Source organism: Oncorhynchus tshawytscha, linkage group LG22 (assembly GCF_018296145.1).
Source record: "Oncorhynchus tshawytscha isolate Ot180627B linkage group LG22, Otsh_v2.0, whole genome shotgun sequence".
NCBI classification, from domain to species: Eukaryota; Metazoa; Chordata; class Actinopteri; order Salmoniformes; family Salmonidae; genus Oncorhynchus; species Oncorhynchus tshawytscha.
In genome coordinates this window covers 22,549,347-22,572,972 of record NC_056450.1, presented here as the reverse complement: position 1 = coordinate 22,572,972, position 23,626 = coordinate 22,549,347, and the positions used below count along the sequence as shown (strand labels likewise).

Sequence of the window (23,626 nt, the reverse complement as noted above, 5' to 3'; positions counted from 1 at the left end):
GAGGGGAGGATTCACTGTCTCTTACTGTTTAGTCATCCAACTGGGTTATCGGAAGCTTCCTTTGTTGTTACGGTGTGTGTATGCTCTCACCTGCATGCGCTCTATGGAGTGAGACAGCGAGCAGGCTTTGTTGTTACGGTGTGTGTATGCTCTCACCTGCATGCGCTCTATGGAGTCAGACAGCGAGCAGGCTTTGTTGTTACGGTGTGTGTATGCTCTCACCTGCATGCGCTCTATGGAGTGAGACAGCGAGCAGGCTTTGTTGTTACGGTGTGTGTATGCTCTCACCTGCATGCGCTCTATGGAGTCAGACAGCGAGCAGGCTTTGTTGTTACGGTGTGTGTATGCTCTCACCTGCATGCGCTCTATGGAGTGAGACAGCGAGCAGGCTTTGTTGTTACGGTGTGTGTATGCTCTCACCTGCATGCGCTCTATGGAGTCAGACAGCGAGCAGGCTTTGTTGTTACGGTGTGTGTATGCTCTCACCTGCATGCGCTCTATGGAGTCAGACAGCGAGCAGGCTTTGTTGATGAGGTATGTGTGCTCCATGTACTCAGTGATCCGCTGGAGGAAGCTCAGGGGCTCGTTGAACACAATGGGCATGGTGATCTTGGACAGCTCCTACACACGCGCACGCACACACACAGAGAAAAGAAGATTAGAATGTCAAATACCTTCACAGAAGTGGGATGAATTCAAACTCTTTAGCGTAGAAACCTAGAGAATGTCATTGTCTATAAATAGATGTGTGATCACAAAGTGATTCTTTAGATATGGTCTGTAGCCCTTACCAGTCCAATGCATTTCTTTAGAATGCCCCACACACTGAAGTTGTTTCTGGAAAACATTGGGGCAGGTAGTGTTGTCCTGAAAGATTTAAGGATAAGACAGACAAAACACACAAAGACAACATATTAGTGTCTTGTAGAGAATCAGAGAAGGTGAGTATCACCATGATGAATATCACTACTAAAGTATGTGATTGTAGGCTGACCTGTTGGATGTTATTATATACTGACTGGCTGGCTGACTGGGTTAGAGATAAATGGAGCATGTGGACTGGCCAGTCTTCTAGCAGGGTTAAAGCTATTAAGAATGTTAGAGAAAAGAGAGGGAGGGAGGGGGGCAGTAAGTAAAGGGAGAGCAACACAGAGTCAGAAAGAGACAGATTACGATAGTGTGAGAGAGTGCGAGAGAGATCGAAAAGAAAAAGAGATGGATGGAGAGAAAGAGAAGACCTGGAGAGGAGGACAACAGGAATCTTAGCGTACCTGTGTTTCCTGATTCCGTTCTCCTGTGGCAAGGAACCATTGTTCCTCTGGGTGCCATCATACACCACGGCATCTTTAAAACTGGCCTCCGACGTGCCTTCATACGACTCATCAGAGTCCAGGCCTAACACAGACAAACACACACAAATTAGGGAAAGGCTATAGAGCCATTTTCTGTTTACCATCAGTCATGTTGAGTGATGCACGTGCGTCTGTAGCAGGATAGCTAACATGGATGTCGGGACATTGACAAACTTAACAGTGATTTGTTATCGGAGGGAAATGCTGTAAATTGAAAGGAGACTATGTGTTCTGAAAGATGACACATTGGGGATTATAATAAATACAGCTTCGATGTTACACAATCAAATCACTCATTAGTCCCAAATGTGCACTTCACATTTCTATATTTGAAGACTCATGTCATTTACAGTATCAACATTTATGATCGCTATATTTTACCCAGTTTCAAGGATGGCATGCCTAACCTGGGTAGTCCTGAATAGAATAAGATGTTTGTAGTATTGTGACAAAAATATGCCATGGAACACGACTCCATTCTATGCGCACATGAATTACAATTTCTCTGAAGTGCAGTTTGAAAGCAGAACACTAAGATCATATTTTATAACATAGCTAGCTATGTTGGCAATAGAATAAGCTTTCAAATTACACCCACCTGACCCAGATTGCGATTTATACATTTATAAACGTTTTTGGATTGTGTAAACAACAGTAATTGTATGACGGTGGGGACAGAGGGCTGTGTTCCAAACAAAAAACGATGAGTGCGTTTGCTTCAGTTCCTCAATGGCAAGGCTAGGAGAGCTCAAAAAAAGCACTTTATAGTGACATGTTGACTAGACCGGGCAAGCACGCGCATGTTGGTTTTGTACATCCACACCAGACGCAATCAGGACACACAGGTTGAAATATCAAAACAAACTGAACCAAATAGATTAATTTAGGGACAGGTCAAAACACATGAAACATTAATGTATTGGATTGTTATTTTGGGTTGTTATTTAAATAATTGGGTTGTTATTTTACCTGAAATGCACAATCTCCTTTTTTTCTGGATCTTTGTAGAATTTGGACCCATTTTGAGTTACACAAAATCGTATGTTCTCTACTCCGACAATTATTCCACAGATAAAAGGGGAAACCTTGTCAGTTTCTAGTAATTTCTTCTTCTGACTTTATATGGCAGTTGGCAACCAACTTTATTAAGGTGCATTACCACCACCAACTGGACTGGAGTGTGGACCCCAGTTCGTCTTTCTCAACCACATGGGTATATGCTCCTAAAAACCAATAAGGAATGGGAGAGGCGGGACTTGCCGTGTGTCAAGCATCAAAAATAGAACCAAGTTCTATTTTAGCGCCTGGCTACACAGAAGCTTGTTGAGACGTGCAAGAAGTTTGGATTAAATTATTGAATAACGTGTGTACATTTATTTTGCAACGCTCGAGCACATAAGTGTTGTTTTATTTGTTTATTGAAACCAGGTTTGCTGTTCACTTGCTCAATATAAGATGGAAGGGAGTTCCATTGAATCATGGCTCTGTATAATACTGTATGTTTCCTTGCATTTGTTCTGGACCTGGTGACTGTGAAAAGACCCCTGGTGGCATGTCTGGTGGGGTAAGTGTGTGTCAGTGCTGTGTGTAAGTTGACTCTGCAAACAATTAGGATTTTTTTTAAACACAATGTTTCTTATAAAAACAAGAAGTGATGCATTCAGTCTTTCATCAATGCTTAGCCAAGAGAGACTAGTATTGATATCACTGATGAATAGCACAATATTCCGCTCTGTTCTGGGGCCGGTGCAGCTTAACTAGATCTTTCTCGGCAGCAGTTTCCCATTTGACTGGACAATAATCAAGATAAAACTAGAGCCTGCAGGACTTGCTTTATGGAGTGTGGTGTCAAAAAAGAAGAGCATCTCTTTATCACCAGACAGACCTCTTCCCATCTTTACAACCTTTCAATCAACATGTTTTGACCATGATGGTGTTGCCTTAGATGGTAAACTAAATTACTCAGTTTCCTCAACTTGCTTAACAGCCACACCATTCATTACCATATTACGCTCAGGTCTAGAATGCTCTTAGTTTTAGAGATGTTCAGGACCGGTCAATTACTGGCCACCCATTCTAAAACGGACTGCAACTCTTTGTTTAGGGTTGTAGTGATTTCACTAGCTGTGGTTGCTGACACATAGGGTTGAATAATGAGCATACATGGACACACAGGCTTTGTTTAATGCCACTGGCAGGTTATTGGTAAACACAGTGTACCGCAGAGTACACTTCACATGTTAAACATTAGAAAAGATGATATAAAAGAAACCCCTCTGGTGTTCTATTGGATAAATACAATAGCTCCGAATTCACGATATGTTGGCGGTTGCAAAGCCATAACATACGTTTTTTTCAACAGGATACGGTCAATAATAACAAAAAGCTGCACTGAAATCTAACAGTCGAGCTCCCACAATCTTCGTATCAATTTCTTTCAACCAATCATGAGTCATTTGTTTCAGTGCAGTACATGTTGAGTGCCTCTCTATAAGCATGCTGAAAGTCTTGATCAATTTTTTTTTACAGAGAAATAGTATTGTATTTGGTCAAACAATTCTTTTCAACAGTTTTAGAGAAATGGGTCTTTACATTACACAACTCACCTAGCCTGACAAGGTTACCTAATATAGAATTATATAATCTACCTTTTTTTAAAAATTATATTTTATTTTCTTCACACCAAAAATACACACACACAACAACAACAACTACAGACGCACACAAACCCTAGATCTCCTCTGCCCAGACACGCATGGCTCACACCTCCAACCCTAGTTCCTGCATTATTGTTTGCCACATGGCCTTACGTTGTACCATTTTTTTTTTATTATCGGTCGCCATGCTATTAAAAATAAAAATAATTATTTGATTTTTCCATCGTATTAATGATTAATGGGCTGCAATTTCTGAGACTGGTAACTCTAATGACCTTATCCTCTGCAGCAGAGGCAACTCTGGGTCTTCCTTTCCCATAGCGGTCCTCATGAAAGCCAGTTTCATAATAGCGCTTGATGTTTTTTGCGACTGCACTTGAAGAAACTTTCAAAGTTCTTGAAAATGTTCCGGAATGACTGACCTTCATGCCTTAAAGTAATGATGGACTGTCGTTTCTCTTTGCTTATTTGAGTTGTTCTTGCCATAATATGGACTGTCTATTACCAAATAGATCTTCTGTATACCAACCCTACCTTGTCACAACACAACTGATTGGCTCAAACGCATTAAAGAAAGAAATTCCACAAATGAACTTTTAACAAGGCACACCTGTTAATTGAAATGCATTCCAGGTGACTACCTCATGAAGCTGGTTGAGAGAATGCCAAGAGTGTGCAAAGCAGTCATCACTTTACAGCATTCCCGGAAAGCATGGATTATTGAATCATTGTTAGTTTTACACAACACAAGACTGCCATTGTGTTGTAGAATGTGAATTTTGACAGTTGTATAGAATTTATTATACATTAGTTACTGTATTAAGCGTACATTTTCGTTAACTGTAATTTCATTAGTTATACTCCAACTTTCCCTCCATCTTGAGCCAACAGTTCTTTTTAAGTCCCTGTTCCATTCATTTATATGCGTTGTCTTGGCTGTATGCTTAGGATTGATGTCCCGTTGGAAAGTGAACATTCGCCCCAGTCTGAGGTCCTGAGCGCTTTGGAGCAGGTTTGATCAATGATCAAACTGTACTTTTCTCCATTCAGCTTTCCTTCGATCCGGACTAGTCTCCCAGTCCCTGCCGCTGAAAAACATCCACACAGCATGATGCTGCCACCATGCTTCACCGTAGAGATGGGGCCAGGTTTCCTCCAGACGTGACGCTTGGCATTCAGGCCAACGAGTTCAATCTTGGTTTCATCAGAGCAGAGAATCCTGTTTCTCATGGTCTGAGAGTCCTTTAGGTGCCTTTCGGCAAACTCCAAGTGTGCTGTCATGTGCCTTTTGCTGAGGAGTGGCTTCTGTCTGGCCACGCTACCATAAAGGCCTGATTGGTGGAGTGCTGCAGAGATGGCTGTCTCATCTCCGTGGAAGAGTCAGGTTCTTGGTCACCTCCCTGGCCAAGGCCATTCTCCCCCAATGGCTCTGTTTGGCCGGGCAGCCAGCTCTAAGAGGCCACTGTGTTCTTAGGGACCTTCAACGCTGCAGACATGTTTTGGTACCCTTCCCTAGATCTGTGCCTCGACTCAATCCTGTTTCAGAGCTCCACGGACAATTCTTTCAACCTCAAGGCTTGGTTTTTGCTCTGACACGCTGTCAACTGTGGGACCTTATATAGACAGGTGTGTGCCTTTTCAAATCATGTCCAATCAATTGAATTTACCACAGGTGAACTCCAATCAAGTTGTAGAAACATCAAGGATTATCAATGGAAACAGGATGTCCCTAGCTCAATTTCGAGTCTCATGGCAAAGGGTCTAAATACTTATGTAAGTAAGGTATATGTTTTGTTTTTTATACATTTTTCATTTTGGTTTATTGTGTGTAGATTTGAGGAAAAAAATGTATTTAATCCATTTTAGAATAAGGCTGGAACGTAATCAAATGTGGAAAAAGTGAAGGGTCTGAATACTTTCCGAATGCACTGTATAATAACAAGTAAGTAAACAGTCTGACATTTGACAGTCTTACAATTAGGCTACAGGTGAAAGAAATGACTACATGGGAAGGAGCCACAGAACTAATGCACTATGACGTGATACAAATTGACACAACATACACCGACTGAGCTAAGCATTTATTTGCTATAAATAATTAACTACTAAATAATTAGCTAGATCAACCCGGAACACCCAAAGAAATCTGATCTGGGATTCATAAGAATATCTGATAGACATAAACAATAACTTGATGACACTGTGTGATCTGCAGTTCACCCCACGTTCAACAGGCTCTCCCTTTTTCCATCCTTTCATCCCCTCGCACGCACATGCACGCACACCTCCGCAAGTTTGTTTCTCCACAGAGCCAAGGAGCTACCAGCGCATACACGTTGTTTCCCAGCCAATCGCACACGCGTTGTTCCCCAGCCAATCGCACACGCGTTGTTCCCCAGCCAATCGCACACGTGCACGGACAAAAGTAGCCGACAAAGGAGTTTGTGTCTGCTGGAGCCTTGGCTGTAAAATATAATGCGTTGCGGCGGTGCTTCGCTGCATTATTGAAGCCATCAGTTCGACTGCTAAGTTTACAGTATACTGTGTGGCACTGGGCCACTGTGTGAGCTAAAGTACAAAAGACACATCTCTAACTCCTGAGTCCTGCCCATAACAGTGTGTCAAGCGCAACAGTCCAAAATGGCAAGAGCCATTAAATGCCAAGACCACAACAAGGTCATGTTCAGTAGGTATAAACAGGAGACAATGTATTTGAGAATATAGCGAAAAAGAAAAATGAACATTTCCTGGTAGCCCTTCCTGTTTTAAAAACTCCCATTTTGAACGTGACCATGACAAGAGATGATAAATAACTGTTAAGTCACTGTCAATGCACTGTCTCTGTGTGTGTCTTCTATACTCCTACAACTATGTGGTAACATTTGAAGCTCTTGTAAGTAATTCTATTATCTAGGCCCGCCCCCCGTTCGGACAGGGACACCCACCTGTGACTGCATCGTAGAACTCGTCATCGTTGTTCATTGTACAGGGTCAAAGTCAGACCTCCAGGTGCTAGCGGAGAGAGAGGTGAGTCTCTAAAGCATGGTCCCTCTAGTGAGCCTCACTGGTCACTGGCACTTCAAATGCCTCCTCCTCCACGTCAGGACAGGCAGCAGCTCACACAGCAAACCTGCTGGACAAAGACAATCAGGTCAGGGTTGTATTCATTAATGCACACTGTAGCATAATGTTTTGCAACGGAAAACAAAAACGAGCAGTTCTTATTAGACAAGTCCAGGTAGTCCCTCCCTGTTTCAGTCCGTTTTCTTCCATTTTGTGTCAAATGAATATGACCCAGACAGACCACCATTAACGATCACACATCAACAACAACAATACAACTAGGCAATCTGTCCATGAAACTCCTATTAATTTCACAACACACTCATTCACTCATCTACCAGTAGACTATATGAACTCTTCTCCTTGCTGTCCCTCTAGTCTAGTAGCTGTGGTTTCTGGTTTGGAGTGGACCCAGTGAGTGGTGGCCTGTATGGTCCACTGAGCCCAAACAAACAGTGCTCAAATTACATAACCAAACACAGGAGCAAAATGGCTGCCATTTGCTGTGTCAGTCTGTCGGTCGGTCTGGTGTTAATCTGATCCTGAACTTTCTCTCTGTGCGTTAGCCTTACCTGCTGTTCTGCTGTCTGTTAGTCTCCCTATTCAGACCTAGCCTGTGGTCTAGGAGGTTTTTCTGGGTGTAGGACGACTAGGGAGGGTGACTGACTGACTGACTTCTCTATTTGTGTCCTTAGTCTTTACATACCCAGTACCAGGAACACCTCAAACAAACTCACTGGTGAACTTTGGACTGTACCACGATCGATAAGCGAGGAGACCGGTTGGTGCATAAGCCCTATGTATTCAGTTCTGCACAGAGGATTGGTCACATCTAAGCTCCATATTAAAAGTTAATCAAATACACACACCCCCCCCTCAGGACTGGGCGCTATAGCCCAAATATATCAATGTTTTTCACTGTATAGTGGTATCTGACAGTATTTTATGTTTTTGAATAATAAAAGTTCTAAATTATGTTTCATGAGTAGTGCATGACCCTAGGATGGCAACACATACATTAAAAGTGGCTTTAAATGGTCTTTTTCCATTCTGATTTGTTTTATACATAAACAAACTAGGACAAAACTGACAGTGAAGTAGTACAATTTGTAGAACTTCCTTTATTTAGCATCGTATCGACACAGACGGTATTATAAAATCCCTACCGGTTTGTGGATTCCTACCAGTATAGGCTACCTTGGAAAGTATTCAGATCCCTTGACTTTTTCCACATTTTGTTAGGTTACAGCCTTATTCTAAAATTGATTCAATTGTTTTTTTCCCACTTATCTACTCACAATACTCCATAATAAAGCTATTTTTAGATGTGACCAATCCTCTGTGTGGAACTGAATACATAGGGCTTACTCACCAACAGGTCTCCTCCTCGCTTAGCGATCGTGGTACAGTCCAAAGTTCACCAGTGAATGTGTTTGAGGAGTTACTGGTACTGGGTAAGTAAAGACTAAGGACAAAAAGAGAAAAGTTAGTCTGGGGCAGGTTTTCATCAAGGATCTCTCTGTACTTTGCTCCGTTCATCTTTCCCTCAATCCTGACTAATCTCCCAGTGCATGCCGTTGAAAAACAGCCTCACAGCATGATGCTGCCCCCACCATGCTTCACAGTAGGTATGGTTCCTGACCAAGGCCCTTCTCCCCTGATTGCTCAGTTTGGCCGGGAGGACAGCTCTAGCAAGAGCATTGGTGGTTCCAAACGTCTTCCATTTAAGAATGGAGGCCACTGTGTTCTTGGGGACCTTCAATGCTGCGGAAATGTATTGGTACCCTTCCTCAGATCTGTGCCTCGTCACAATCCTGTCTTGGAGCTCCACGGAAAATTCTTTCAACCTCAAGGCTTGGTTTCTGCTCTGACATGCACTGTCAACTGTGGGACCTTATATAGACAGGAGTGTGCCTTTCCAAATCATGTCCAATCAATTGAATTTATCACATGTGGACTCCAATCAAGTTGTAGAAACATCTCATGGATGACCAATGGAAACAGGATGCACCTGAGCTCAATTTCAAGTCCCATAGCAAAGGGTCTGAATACTTATGTAAATAAGGTATGTTTATTTTTTTTGGACATTTGCAAACATTTCTAAAAAGCTGCTTTTGCTTTGTCATTATGGGATATTGTGTGTAGATTGATAAGGAAAACATTTTATATAATCCATTTTAAAATAAGGCTGTAAGGTAACAATGTGGAACAAGTCAAGGGGTCTTAATACTTTCTGAATGCCCTGTATATTGTTGATGTTACTAACATTATAACAGTTAATGAGAACTAGTGATAGAGCTCAGTCAAGGGTTTCTCTATATTGAAACCTTAAAAATGGTGCCTCAGATTTGGATAGGATAACCAAATGAATCAAACAAAATCAGATCAATTAATTATTCCAGTAATTAATCAGTAAATTATCTGGAGCATTAATTAGCCGAGTCACCACTGATCCACAACATTTGCATAGATGAAGCAATCTCTTCTTTTATAAAAGTGTGCGCTGTCTCTTTAAGACCCAATATGTCATTCACACACAGAGACCATTCAAGGCTTGAGCAAAGATGATCTTGACTGGGAGAGACATGAGGCGGGGGAGACAAAGTGAATGACTAATGTTTTTTGGGACAATCAGATTTGAAATTAGCAATATTTTGCGTTATGGTTTGCAGATTATGACAAACACAGTACTCGGGTAGTGAATTGATGTTAGCTTCAGTTGTAAGCTAGCACAGAAAGTTAGCCCACAAAGCTGGAAGCTATTGGTATCTTCTTGCAATGTGAAGACTTGTAGCCTGTAATGGACAGTTATAAAAAATTGTACATGCATTATTTAAGTGTGTTAACTTCTGTGTAGCATACAGCCCATACTCCCAGTGAGTGCAGTGGTTCCTCAGGACAGGCTAAAGCTGGCAATGACTAAGGGGAGCAGGAACGGTACGCTCAATCAGTAGACGACACCAGACATTTGACAGAAGTACCAAAAGTTTTTTATTTTAATTATAGTACCAAACCGTTTTTCATATTCTAGGATCGAAAAAGTAGACGTTTCTTCAACACTAGTCACCTCACACAAGAAAGTGTTTAGGCAACTTTTATGACACTAATGCATTCATCATGTGTCAAATGAATCAATGATTATGGTTTTGCCTATCTATGCTAGAACTAAGGGGTGAGGAGAGTTGAAGTAGGCCTATGGCTTAAGAAAGCAGACATTGACCAATAATTAGATAAAATGCTTGAGGAGCAACTATGACCTCTCACTGCTGACCCCATCCTTGGCCTTTGAAAGTTCCCTAGGCTGTTGGTGTAACTAAGTCCATCAGCAGACAGAGGCATCAGGAACATACAACAGTAGAGACCTACTCATATCTGAACATATGAGACCTTGCTCTCCCCCGTTCCCCATGTGAGCCATCTGGTTGGCTGTTACCATCTCTCAGGTCACGTCACACTCACTCCATCGACCTCTCATTAAGGATTATGTAAGTGTTAGAGACATGGCACCATATCATGCCATATGCATCATAGGTAAACAATACGTTATCACACACTAACTACTCGCTCACTCATAAGTCTATTTAGTGCGATGAAAAAGAGCACAGTATGACCCAGAGGATAACGCTACAGTCAGTCTGGTAGCTAGAGACTGGGTCAACAGGGGAGGAGTTTTCTTAAGGTAGGGGTTTCTTAAGGTAACTTACACACAACTCAACTGTTGTTACTCTACATTCGTTTGGCTCTGTCATTTGATCAACACAGTCTAAGGTCCAACCGATCGCTTTCCTTCGGACACAACAGGTGCAACTACAATACACACATCCGAAGCCTTGCCTGCCATGAGCAAAATTTTCACTTAAACCAACAAGAGCAACACAACCTAACTGACAGATTCAGATAACTGACTCCTTAAAGGACGTGGGAAGAACACTTGACAGGCTAATGAGAGACTAGCAACCCATCAGACAGATTGTCTGAGGCTACAGCTGTAGACTGTAATAATGGGGACAGAGCCGTTGCCAACCCATTATGCCATTCAAATTCTCTATGCTGCTCCTAGTACGGTCCTGTGTGGTTGGTAAACAACATCCAAAACCAGCGGAAGTCAGAGACGAGAGAGAGAGAAAGGGAAGAGAGCCTCAGCCATGGAGAGCTGTCACCATGCGAGAGGCACAGACACACACAAACACACAGTGAAATTTGGCGCACACATACCACTGTGTGCCTGTGAGGACATGGACTTTGAGGAATGGTAGCTACAGCAACGACCTGAGAAAATGGAATAGAATCCCATTTGGCAAGCAGAGTGGCTTCTTAGGGGTTAGCTGAGAGCAAAATAACAAATGGGACCAACACACCCAGGAGCCCCATTAAGAGAGAACACAAAGCCTGGAGAGTGTGTGCACGTGTGTGTGTAAAGCTAGTGTGAGCGTTTAAAAAAAAGGGGGGAAAAGTGCGCACAGAAACACTATTGTTATTAAGCACATGGTGGCAACGTTCCAGTCCAACATTTTTAAACATTTTAACAGTTCCAAAACTAATGAAAACAATAACATTATGCGTAATGTATGTAATACAACCGTTTAAAATGTTTCTATTTTATGCAATGGTGAATCACAAAATGGGATTAGGGATCCAGGTAATGACAAAGAACAGACCCATTCACAGATCTATTGATGTAGCCTAACCAGCATACCTAATACAATCTATGGTCAGATCAGTACAAGGACTGAAGAACCCCAAGCCATCACTAATTTGATAGATCCAGTCATATCTGACCAAGATCACCAGCGGCAGTAGGGCTGGGTGATATGGCCAAAATATCATATCCCCACATTTGTGACATTTTTGGACCCAAATGACAGTATTTGTCTTTGAATATTTTTTATGATACTTTATGACCCTAGAGTGACAACACAAACAAGTGATTAAAAAATGGGTCTCTCTCTATTCTGATGTTTTTTATTGTTCAATCCAACTGCTTTTTAATTAATTTCTGCATTTCCTGCACTTTTCTTATCATTTCCACACTGTGCCATGCAGGGCTGCATGATACTGGCAAAAACATCTTGGCCTAGTTAAATTGGGGAAACCGTTGGAATCAAAATATACAACGTAACATGTAAAGTGTTGGTCCCATGTTTCATGAGCTGAAATAAAAAGATCACAGAAATGTTCCATACCCACAAAAAGCTTATTTCTCTCAAATGTTGTGCACAAATTAGTTTATATCCCTGTTAGTGAGCATTTCTCCATTGATAATCCATCCACCTGACAGAAGTGCATATCAAGAAGCTGATTAAACAGCATGATCATTACACAGGTGCACCTTGTGCTGGGGGACAATAAAAGTCCACTCAAAAATGTGCAGTGTCACAACACAATGCCACAGATATCTCAAGTTGAGGGACTGTACAATTGGCAGGAATGCCGACCAGAGTTGTTGCAGCGAATTCAATCAATTTCTCTAGCATAAGCCGCTTCCGACGTAATTTCAGACAATTTGGCAGTACTTCCAACCGGCCTCACAAGCGCAGACCATGTAACCATGCGCGAATTTCTGAACAAACTGTCAGAAACGTCTCAGGGAGGCTCATCTGCGTGTTCGTCGTCCTCACCAGGGAGTTCGGGGTCGTAACCGACTTGAGTGGGCAAATGCAGTGGAGAAGTGTGCTCTTTACGGATTAATCCCGGTTTAACTGTACCAGGCAGATGACAGACAGAGTGTATAGCGTCGTGTGGGCGAGCAGTTTGCTGATGTAAATGTTGTGAACAGAGTGCTCCATTTTTGGCGATGGGTTATTGTATTAGCAGGCATAAGCTACGGACAATGAACACAATTGCATTTTATTGATGGCAATTTGAATGCACAGAGATACCATGACGAGATCTTAAGGCCCATTGCCATGCATCCGCTGCCATCACCTCATGTTTCAGCATGATAATGCACGGCCCCATGGAAGCAAAGGATCTGTACACAATTCCAGGAAGACGAAAATGTCCCACTTCTTCCATGGCCTGCATACTCACCAGACATGTCACCCATTGAACATGTTTGGGATGCTCTGGATTAGAGGTCGACCAATTAATCGGAATGGCCTATTAATTAGGGCCGATTTCAAGTTTTCATAACAATCGGAAATCGGTATTTTTGGACACCGATTTGGCCCAATTTCTTTATTTAATCTTTATTTAACTAGGCAAGTCAGTTAAGAACACATTCTTATTTTCAATGACGGCCTAGGAACGGTGGGTTAACTGCCTCATTCAGGGGCAGAACGTCAGATTTTTACCTTGTCAGCTCGGGGATTCAATCTTGCAACCTTACAGTTAACTAGTCCAGTGCTCTAACCACCTGATTACATTGCACTCCACGAGGAGACTGCCTGTTACGTGAATGCAGTAAGCCAAGGTAAATTGCTAGTTAGCATTAAAGTTATCTTATAAAAAACAATCAATCAATCATAATCATTAGTTAACTACACATGGTTGATGTTATTACTAGTTTATCTAGCGTGTCCTGCGTTGCATATAATCCATGCGGTGCGTAACGTTGCTCCAATGTGTACCAAACCATAAACATCAATGCCTTTCTTAAAATCAATACACAGAAGTATATATTTTTAAACCTGCATATTTAGTTAAAAGAAATCCAGGTTAGCAGGCGATATTAACCAGGTGAAATTGTGTCACTTCTCTTGCGTTCATTGCACGCAGAGTCAGTGTATATGCAACAGTTTGGGCTGCCTAATTTGCCAGAATTTTACGTAATTATGACATAACATTGAAGGTTGTGCAATGTAACAGGTATATTTAGACTTATGGATGCCACCCGTTAGATGAAATATGGAACGGTTCCGTATTTCACTGAAAGAATAAACGTCTTGTTTTCGAGATGATAGTTTCCAGATTCGGCCATATTAATGACCTAAGGCTCGTATTTCTGTGTGTTATCATGTTATAACTAAGTCTATGATTTGACAGAGGAGTCTGACTGAGCGATGGTAGGCACCAGCAGGCTCGTAAGCATTCATTCAAACAACACTTTCGTGTGTTTGCCAGCAGCTGTTTATGACTTCAAGCCTATCAACTCCCGAGATTAGGCTGGTGTAACCGATGTGAAATGGCTAGCTAGTTAGCGGGGTGCGTGCTAATAGCGTTTCAAACGTCACTCCCTCTGAGACTTGGAGTGGTTGTTACCCTTGCTCTGCATGGGTAACGCTGCTTCGAGGTTGGCTGTTGTCAATGTGTTCCTGGTTCGAGCCCAGGTAGGTGCGAGGAGGGGGACAGAAGCTATACTGTTACACTGGCAATACTAAAGTGCCTATAAGAACATCCAATAGTCAAAGGTTGGGCACTGATGTTGGGCGATTAGGCCTGGCTCACAGAATCGTTCCAATTCATCCAAAAGGTGTTCGATGGAGTTGAAGTTAGGGCTCTTTGCAGGCCAGTCAAGTTCTTCCACACCAATCTCAAAAACCATTTCTGTTTGGACCTCGCTTTGTGCACGGGGGCATTGCCATGCTGAAACAGGAAAGGGCCTTCCTCAAACTGCTGCCACAAAGTTGTAAGCACAGAATCATCTAAAATGTCATTGTATACTGTAGCGTTAATATTTCCCTTCAATGGAACTAAAGGGCCTAGCCAAAACCATGAAAAACAGCCCCAAACCATTATTCCTCCTTCACCAGACTTTACAGTTGGCACTATGCATTGAGGCAGTTAGCGTTCTCCTGATATCCGCCAAAACCAGATTTGTCCGTCAGACTGCCAGATGGGGAAGCATGATTCCTCACTCCAGAGAAAGCATTTCCACTGCTCTAGAGTCCAACGGTGACGAGCTTTACACCACTCCAGCCGACACTTGGCATTGCGCATGGTGATCTTAGGCTTGTGTATGGCTGCTTGGCCATGGACACCGAAACTATACCACGGCAAAGTTTTCAGGTTTGGTGACTCTTTTGGTAGCAGTATCGAACCCTTCCATTACTTCAACGCACACTCCAAACTGTTCAATAGTTAGGCCATCCATATTACCGGAGCTTATATTCTACCTATTTCTACGACGGATTCTTGGCTGCAATTTAGATAATGCACTGAGTATACCAAACACCTTCAACATGAAGCTACCATGGACATAATGGCGCCGGAGGAGATGGCCTCCGTTTTACGGTCTCCTAACCAATTGTGCTATTGTGTTTTTTCCCCGGAATATTTGTAAATGATTTTGTACATAATGTTTCTGCAACTAGAGGGAGAAAAAAAATTCTAGATCACCTGTACTCCACACACAGAGATGGGTACAGAGCTCTCCCTCGCCCTCCATTTAGTAAATTCGACCACAACTCTATCCTCCGGATTCCTGCTTACGAGCAAAAATTTAACCAGGAAGCACCAGTGACTCGGTTTATTTAAAAAATGGTCAGATGAAGCAGATGCCAAACTACAGGACTGTTTAGCTATCACAGTCTGGAACATGTTCCGGGATTCTTCCGATGACATTGAGGAATACACCACATCAGTCACTGGCTTTATCAATAAGTGCATTGAGGACGTCGTCCCCACAGTGACTGTGCGTACATACCCCAACCAGAAGCCATGGATTACAGGCAACATTCGCACTGAGCTAAAGGGTAGAGCTGCCACTTTCAAGGTGCGGGACTCTAACCCGGAAGCTTACAAGAAATCCCGCTATGCCCTGCGACGAACCATCAAACAGGCAAAGTGTCAATACAGGGCTAAGATTGAATCATACTATACCGGCTCCGACGCTCGTCGGATGTGGCAGGGCTTGCAAGCTATTACAGACTACAAAGGGAAGCACAGCCGCGAGCTGCCCAGTGACACGAGCCTACCAGATGAGCTAAATCACTTCTATGCTCGCTTCGAGGCAAGCAACACTGAGGCATGCAGGAGAGTATCAGCTGTTCCGGATGACTGTGTGATCACGCTCTCCGTAGCCAACGTGAGTAAGACCTTTAAACCGGTCAACATTCACAAGGCTGCGGGGCCAGATGGATTACCAGGACGTGTGCTCCGGGCATGTGCTGACCAACTGGCAGGTGTCTTCACTGACATTTTCAACATTCCCCTGATTGAGTCTGCAATACCAACATGCCTCAAGCAGACCACCATAGTCCCTGTGCCCAAGAACACAAAGGCAACCTGCCTAAATGACTACAGACCCGTGGCACTCTCATCTGTAGCCATGAAGTGCTTTGAAAGGCTGGTAATGGTTCACATCAACACCATTATCCCAGGAACCCTAGACCCACTCCAATTTGCATACCGCCCAAACAGATCCACAGATGATGCACTCTCGATTGCACTCCACACTGCCCTTTCCCACCTGGACAAAAGGAACACCTATGTGAGAATCCTGTTCATTGACTACAGCTCAGCGTTCAACACCATAGTACCCTCAAAGCTCATCACTAAGCGAAGGAACCTGGGACTAAACACCTCCCTCTGCAACTGGATCCTGGACTTCCTGACGGGCTGCCCCCGGGTGGTGAGGGTAGGTAGCAACACATCTGCCACGCTGATCCTCAACACTGGAGCTCCTCAGGGGTGCGTGCTCAGTCCCCTCCTGTACTCCCTGTTCACCCACGACTGCATGGCCAGGCACGACTGCAACACCATCATTAAGTTTGCTGACGACACAACCGACAATGACGAGACAGCCTATAGGTAGGTCAGAGACCTGGCCGGGTGGTGCCAGAATAACAACCTATCCCTCAACGTAACCAAAACCAAGGAGATGATTGTGGACTACAGGAAAAAGAGCACCGAGCACGTCCCCATTCTCATCGACGGGGCTGTAGTGGAGCAGGTTGAGAGCTTCAAATTAGAATGGTCCAAACACACCAAGACAGTCATGAAGAGGGCATGACAAAGCCTATTCCCCCTCAGGAAACTAAAAAGATTTGGCATGGTCCTGAGATCCTCAAAAGGTTCTACAGCTGCAACATCGAGAGCATGACCGGTTGCATTCATGCCTGGTACGGCAATTACTTGGCCTCCGACCGCAAAGCACTTCAGAGGGTAGTGCGTACGGCCCAGTACATCACTGGGGCAAAGCTGCCTGCCATCCAGGACCTCTACACCAGGCGGTGTCAGAGGAAGGCCTTAAAAATTGTCAAAAACCCCAGCCACAGACGGTTCTCTCTAATACCGCATGGCAAGCAGTACCAGAGTGCCAAGTCTAGGACAAAAAGGCTTCTCAACAGTTTTTACCCCCAAGCCATAAGACTCCTGAACAGGTAACTGAATGGTTACCCGGACTATTTGCATTGTGTGCCACCCCCCAACCCCTCTTTTACGCTGCTGCTTCTCTCCATTTATCTTCAATGCATAGTCACTTTAACTATTCATTCATGTACATACTACCTCAATTGGCCCAACCATCTGCATAGTGTCCCACCATCCGCCAGCCCCTCTTTTTACGCTACTGCTCCTCTCTGTTCATCATATATGCAAAGTCACTTTAACAATACCTACATGTACATACTACCTCAATAAGCCTGACTAACTGGTGTCTGTATATAGCCTTGCTACTCTTATTTTCAAATGTCTTTTTACTGTTGTTTTATTTCTTTACTTACCTACACACACACACTTTTTTTGGTTACAGCCTGTAAGTAAGCATTTCACTGTAAGGTCTACTTGTATTGGGCGCACGTGACAAATAAACTTTGATTTGAAATAACAGAGAGAACTATGAATATAGGTATTTGATCATGTCTGTATGCATTAGAGGTCGACCGATTATCATTTTTCAATGCCGATACCGATTATTGGAGGACCAAAAAAGCCGATACCGATTTAAAAAATTGCTGCAATACTGGAATTAACACTTATTTTAAATTAATATAATACATCAATAAAATCAATTTAGCCTCAAGTAGATAATGAAACATGTTCCATTTGGTTTAAATAATGCAAAAACAAAGTGTTGGAGAAGAACGTAAAAGTGCAGTATGTGCTATGTAAGAAAGCTAACGTTTCAGTTCCTTGCTCAGAACATGAGAACATATGAAAGCTGGTGGTTCCTTTTAACATGAGTCTTCAATATTCCCAGGTAAGAAGTTTTAGGTTGTAGTTATTATAGGACTATTTCCCTCTGTACCATTTGTATTTCATTAACCTTTGACTATTGGATGTTCTTATAGGCACTTTAGTATTGCCAGTGTAAGAGTATAGCCTCCGTCCCTCTCCACGCTCCTCCCTGGGCTCGAACCAGCAACACAACGACAACAGCCACCACATCGAAGCAGCGTTACCAATGCAGAGCAAGGGGAACAACCACTCCAAGGCTCAGAGCGAGTAAAGTTTGAAACGCTATTAGCGCGTGCTAACTAGCCAGCCATTTCACTTCGGTCACACCAGCCTCATCCCGGGTGTTGATAGGTTTGAAGTCATAAACAGCGCAATGCTTGACGCACAACGAAGAGCTGCTGGCAAAACGCACAAAAGTGCTGTTTGAATAAATGTTTACACGCCTGCTTCTGCCTACCACCGCTCAGTCAGATACTTAGATACTTGTATGCTCAGTCAGATTATATGCAACACAGGACACGCTAGATAATATCTAGTAATATCATCAACCATGTGTAGTTAACTGGTGATTATGATTGATTGTTTTCATGAGATAAGTTTAATGCTAGCTAGCAACTTACCATGGCTTACTGAATTTGCGTAACAGGCAGTCTCCTTGTGGAGTGCAACGAGAGAGAGGCAGGTCGTTATTGCGTTGGACTAGTTAACTGTAAGGCTGCAAGATTGGATCCCCCGAGCTGACAAGGTGAATATATGTCTTTCTGCCCCTGAACGAGGCAGTTAACCCACCGTTCCTAGGCCGTCATTGAAAATAAGAATGTGTTCTTAACTGACTTGCCAAGTTAAATAAAGATTAAATAAAAAGGTGCAAAAAAATAATAATAATAAAAAAAATGTTATATATATATTTAAATCGGCACCCAAAAATATCGGCCATTCCGATTAATCGGTCGACCTCTAGTATGCATATTCAAATATTAATGACTTCTGAAATCCGACACGGTTTCACTGGAATTATCAACCCTCAACAGCTCATATAGGCATGGTTAAGCTGACATTCATCTCAACAGGTAGACTAGTACAGTATGGCTGTCTTAACTGAAATGGTGCTCACATAACTTTCATTAGCTGGCTTTGGTTAGCATCCTAGCTAGTTACACGGGCATCTGTCAGTCAATGCACTATTTGTTGTTATCCCTCGTTTAGGATTGCACATTCAGGAAATCACCAGCAGAGGTGAGCGGCCTTGGAATCCATTTACCATTACACTGTAGGCACTGTAGGCACTCATAACGTTTATCAGAACTTCAAAATTAGTAGAGCCCACTCTGGAAATTGTATGCTCATAGAGTATTTAGTTCCAAACAATGTCTTAAAATGTACTAAATTTAAAAGAGTAGTTGAGATATTCCTATAGACATATAGACATACGCCATATTTTGGAGTATAATGACAGATGTCTGTATCATGTATGGTTCACGGATCATAAGGTCTTACGGGAGGTGTGTCTAGGGCTAAAAAGGGCCTAAAATGGCCACTTTCTTCATGATTTTCTAAAAACATTTTGTAAAAAGCATGTCAAACATCCTTCCTCCCAATGAAGTTTATGTGAGAATTGCCAGAAGAATCAGATACCAAAAATACTTTCCGCACCCGCTGGCATGAATCGCACATTACATACCCTAAACCTGTCCAACATGTTAGTAACAATGCCTTTGAAACATATACTCAAAATGCAGAAAGTGGTCTACTCTCTTTAGAATGATGACTTCTATTATCACAGCCTCAAATTGGAATTTAAACAGCCATCACAAGGCCCATAGTAGAAAACCAAAAATAAGAAAGCAGTCAATCAATAGGCTAGACTAGGCATAATGACTGAAATCAAGAGAAAGGCCTGGCTTTCAATCCTTCGCCGCAAATCTCTGAATAAATACCATTGACAGCTGTAGTAGTGGAAAGGTTAGCATGAGTGTCTACAAAAATAAATCTACATGGTGATGATTGAGAATGGGAGTGACTTATAGTGTAAGCGATGAGTCAAACTTGGAAAAGGACAACTGGTAGAAAAGTAAATCATATTGAGACAGGATAGAAAAAACACACTGAGTTAATAAAGCTGATCGTGGACTTCAGGAAACAGCAGAGGGAACACCCACCTATCCACAAACGGGGCCACAGTGGAGAAGGTGAAAAGCTTCAAGTTCCTCAGCGTACACATCACTGACAAACTGAAGGGGTCCACCCACACAGACAGTGTGGTGAAGAAGGCGCAACAGTGCCTCTTCAACCTCAGGAGGCAGAAGAAATTTGGCTTGGCACCTAAAATCCTCAGACTTTTACAGATGCACAATTGAGGGCATTCTGTCAGGCTGTATCACCGCCTGGTACAGCAACTGCAGCCCCCGAACCACAGGGCTCTCCGGAGGGTGGTGCGGTCTGTCCAACACATCACCGGGGGCAAACTACCTGCCCTCCAGGACACCTGCAGCACCCGATGTCACAGGAAGGCCAAAAAGATCCTCAAGGACAACAACCACCCGAGCCACTGCCTGTTCACCCCGCTATCATCCAGAAGGCGAGGTCAGTAAAGGTGCATCAAAGCTGGGACTGAGAGACTGAAAAACAGCTTCCATCACAAGGCTATCAGACTGTTAAACAGCCATCACTAGTCCCTTAGAGGCTGCTAACCTATATACATAGACTTGTAATCACTGGCCACTAATAATTGGTGCACTAATCACCTCAATAATGTTTACATATTTTGCACTACTCATCTCATATGTATTTACTGTATTCCATTCTACTGTATTTTAGTCTACGCCGCTCCGACATTACTCGTCCAAATATTTATATATTCTTAATTCCCTTCCTTTACTTTCAATTTGTGTGTATTGCTGTGAAATTGTTAGATATTACTTTTAGTTTAGTTTATTAATTCGACCATTTAAAAAAACAAGCATACATAAAACGTAAGTCTTACATGCACATTAATAAAATCATCGAGGATAACACACAAAAGTCTGGGACTTATTTCCATTGTTGTACTCTTACTTGTTAGATATTACTGCACTGTTGGAGCTAGAAACACAAGCATTTCACTACACCCACAATAACATCTGATAAACATGTGTATGTGACCAATAAAAATGTATTTGATTAAAAGGTAGGTACTAATAGTCAAGCACAGGGCCATGGGTTTACATTGCTCTGGGTGTAGGACATTCTAGGAAATGTGGGGCTTTATCTGGTACTCTGTGAATCGAACTGTAACTGACAAAAGAAAACCACCAACACACGTCACGCCTGTGACAACATTGACAATGTATAAAAGACAAACATTGAGGAAGTTGCTACGTTCCGGCCTGGTGTCCCTCAGGGAAGCCTTGAGGAATGTAACCTTAAAACCTTTAGACACTGATAATGAGGCAACCAATGGCAGGGCAAGACACTGCTGCAGGTGTCTGCAGATACACACCCACTTAGCACGAGCTAGAGAGTGAGTCAGCACAATGCAGCGTCACCTGAAACCTGAGAGAACAGTCACACACACTACTACCTAGGAGGATCCTGCCCCCAAAACTTCTCCTGCATCCTCCCTGGAACTCAAAAACATCAAGAGGAGCGATGTGCTTTAAACTGTATACCTGAAGCACCAACCATGTCAGAGACTTTTCCATACTCCTCAATGGTAATGACTAACCTCCAGGCATAAACCTAATTTGTCATGTTGAGTGCTGACACAGCTAAGGCCTCTGAGGATTGTGTAAGTATGAGAGATGCGTGGGTTGAAATGGATGCTGCTAATTGATTGGTGCGGGCAATTACAGAAAGTCACCTTACACAGGCTATTCCCATGGGGATTTATCTGTCAACAAAGTTGAATCTTTACTCTAATTGTGTATCATGTAAATGGGATTCACACTACATCTGTACGATTCACGATTTCTTGATTTCTGTCAAGATGCTGGTACTTCAAATAACATGAAGCTGTCTAGTGTCACAGTGGCCCATTTCCAGCACAGACAGAGGTTAACAGCGGCCAGAACATCTTCTAACATTAACTGGTGGAGCAGATAGCTTTCCGCATCTTGACAGATACAGCATTGACACAGACAGACATACCATTTATCTCGGTACCCCCTGTATATTGGCTGGTTATTTTATTGTGTTACTTTTTATTTTTTACTTCAGTTTATTTGGTAAATATTGTCTTAACTTTTTCTTGACCTGCATTGTTGGTTAAGTACTTGTAAGTATTTCACGGTAAGGTCCTACACCTGTTGTATTCGGTGCATGAGACAAATGAAATTTGATCCCCACCTTTAGTGCGACAGGTAGCCTAGCGGTTAAGAACGTTCGGCCAGTAACAAAAACGTTGCTGTTTCGAATCAAAGGTTTTGTCTTTGTACCCTTGAGCAAGGCCCTAATTTCTCCTGTAATGTAAGTCCCTCTGGATAATAGTGTCTGTTAAATTATGCCCATGTATTGCATTCACTGAACAAGTCTCTGTTGTCGGTAGTAGCCAGGGATGGCAGTGAAAGTAAATGCATTTTATAGCTCAAAGATAGATTAGCTTGCTAGCTAACTAGGCATGGGACTAGATATAGTAGGGAATTAATGAGGGAGACATTAGCTAAGTAAACTATGTTACAGTAACTAGCTAGTAAGTGTTAACGTTATAAAATATATTGGCTGGCTAGGGAGCTAATATTACATCAATGCGACACCAACCTTTATAACAATGAATTTACTTGCTACATAAAATAAATCAAACAAACTATGGAAGTTATGTCTTGCTTCAGCTAGAAAGTTAGCTAGCTGGTCCTGAGAGCTCGTCGAGAAAAGCTTGTTAGCTAGCATCAAAACAAAGATTAAGCACAAGTTTGCGCTTCTTCACATTCCATTCCATTCCATGCACAAAACTCAGAGAACTGTCACATATAGTGTTAAATAATTACTGTACCTGAAGATTTGGGACACCTGGTGACGCTTGACTTAATTTGACAGGGTGACCAAACGCTCTGTGTGAATTGACACAGAAGCGGAAATGCTTGACCACAGGGGCGGTCTCATGACAAGCCAACCGGCCAATCGGGCATCCGTGAATGGACCGCCTGATCCACACAAACACATGCTGACAGGCTGGAAGAAGAGCAGAGTGTACTACTACTGTAAATAACATTACACACTGTACTCAGTATTCGGATACAAAAACGTGTTTTATCCACATTAGGGATAAGGTGTATGGCAAAATATCGAATTACTATCAAAGTGATATGTGACCTAACAATCAATTTCCAGAGGACAGAGGAAATCATTAATGATTATGGAAAATACTTGGTCGATTTTCTTACCACACCACCTTGTTGTTTTTCATTTTGATCATTTATATCTGAAATCTCCTAATCCCATGGCATTACTACACAACATCAACAGCCAACACATTCTGTCTGCTCTCATGGACACTGCCAAAGCCAGGTGCACAAGCATTTC

At 42.6% G+C, this 23,626-nt stretch overlaps 1 protein-coding gene across 10 annotated transcripts in view; it reads right to left on the bottom strand.

Moving 5' to 3' along the window:
* The window catches only part of LOC112222095 (oxysterol-binding protein-related protein 2), a 38,720-nt gene extending 15,520 nt beyond the window's left edge, over window positions 1–23,200 (bottom strand). For 2 of the 10 annotated variants that reach the window (XM_024384700.2, XM_024384707.2), the window contains exons 1-5: window positions 23,097–23,200; window positions 6,955–7,139; window positions 1,272–1,395; window positions 792–867; window positions 91–621 (exon numbers count right to left, since the gene is read on the bottom strand). In XM_024384700.2, coding sequence (XP_024240468.2) covers window positions 91–621; window positions 792–867; window positions 1,272–1,395; window positions 6,955–6,991 — 768 coding nt within the window. In that variant the 5' untranslated portion in view covers window positions 6,992–7,139; window positions 23,097–23,200. Of the gene's footprint in view, window positions 1–90; window positions 622–791; window positions 868–1,271; window positions 1,396–6,954; window positions 7,143–7,410; window positions 7,480–7,644; window positions 7,775–8,444; window positions 8,538–23,096 lie in introns of those variants that run through there. The other 8 variants (XM_024384703.2, XM_024384702.2, XM_024384706.2 and 5 more) reach the window with 8 other exon arrangements.
* Window positions 23,201–23,626: the final 426 nt, after the last annotated feature.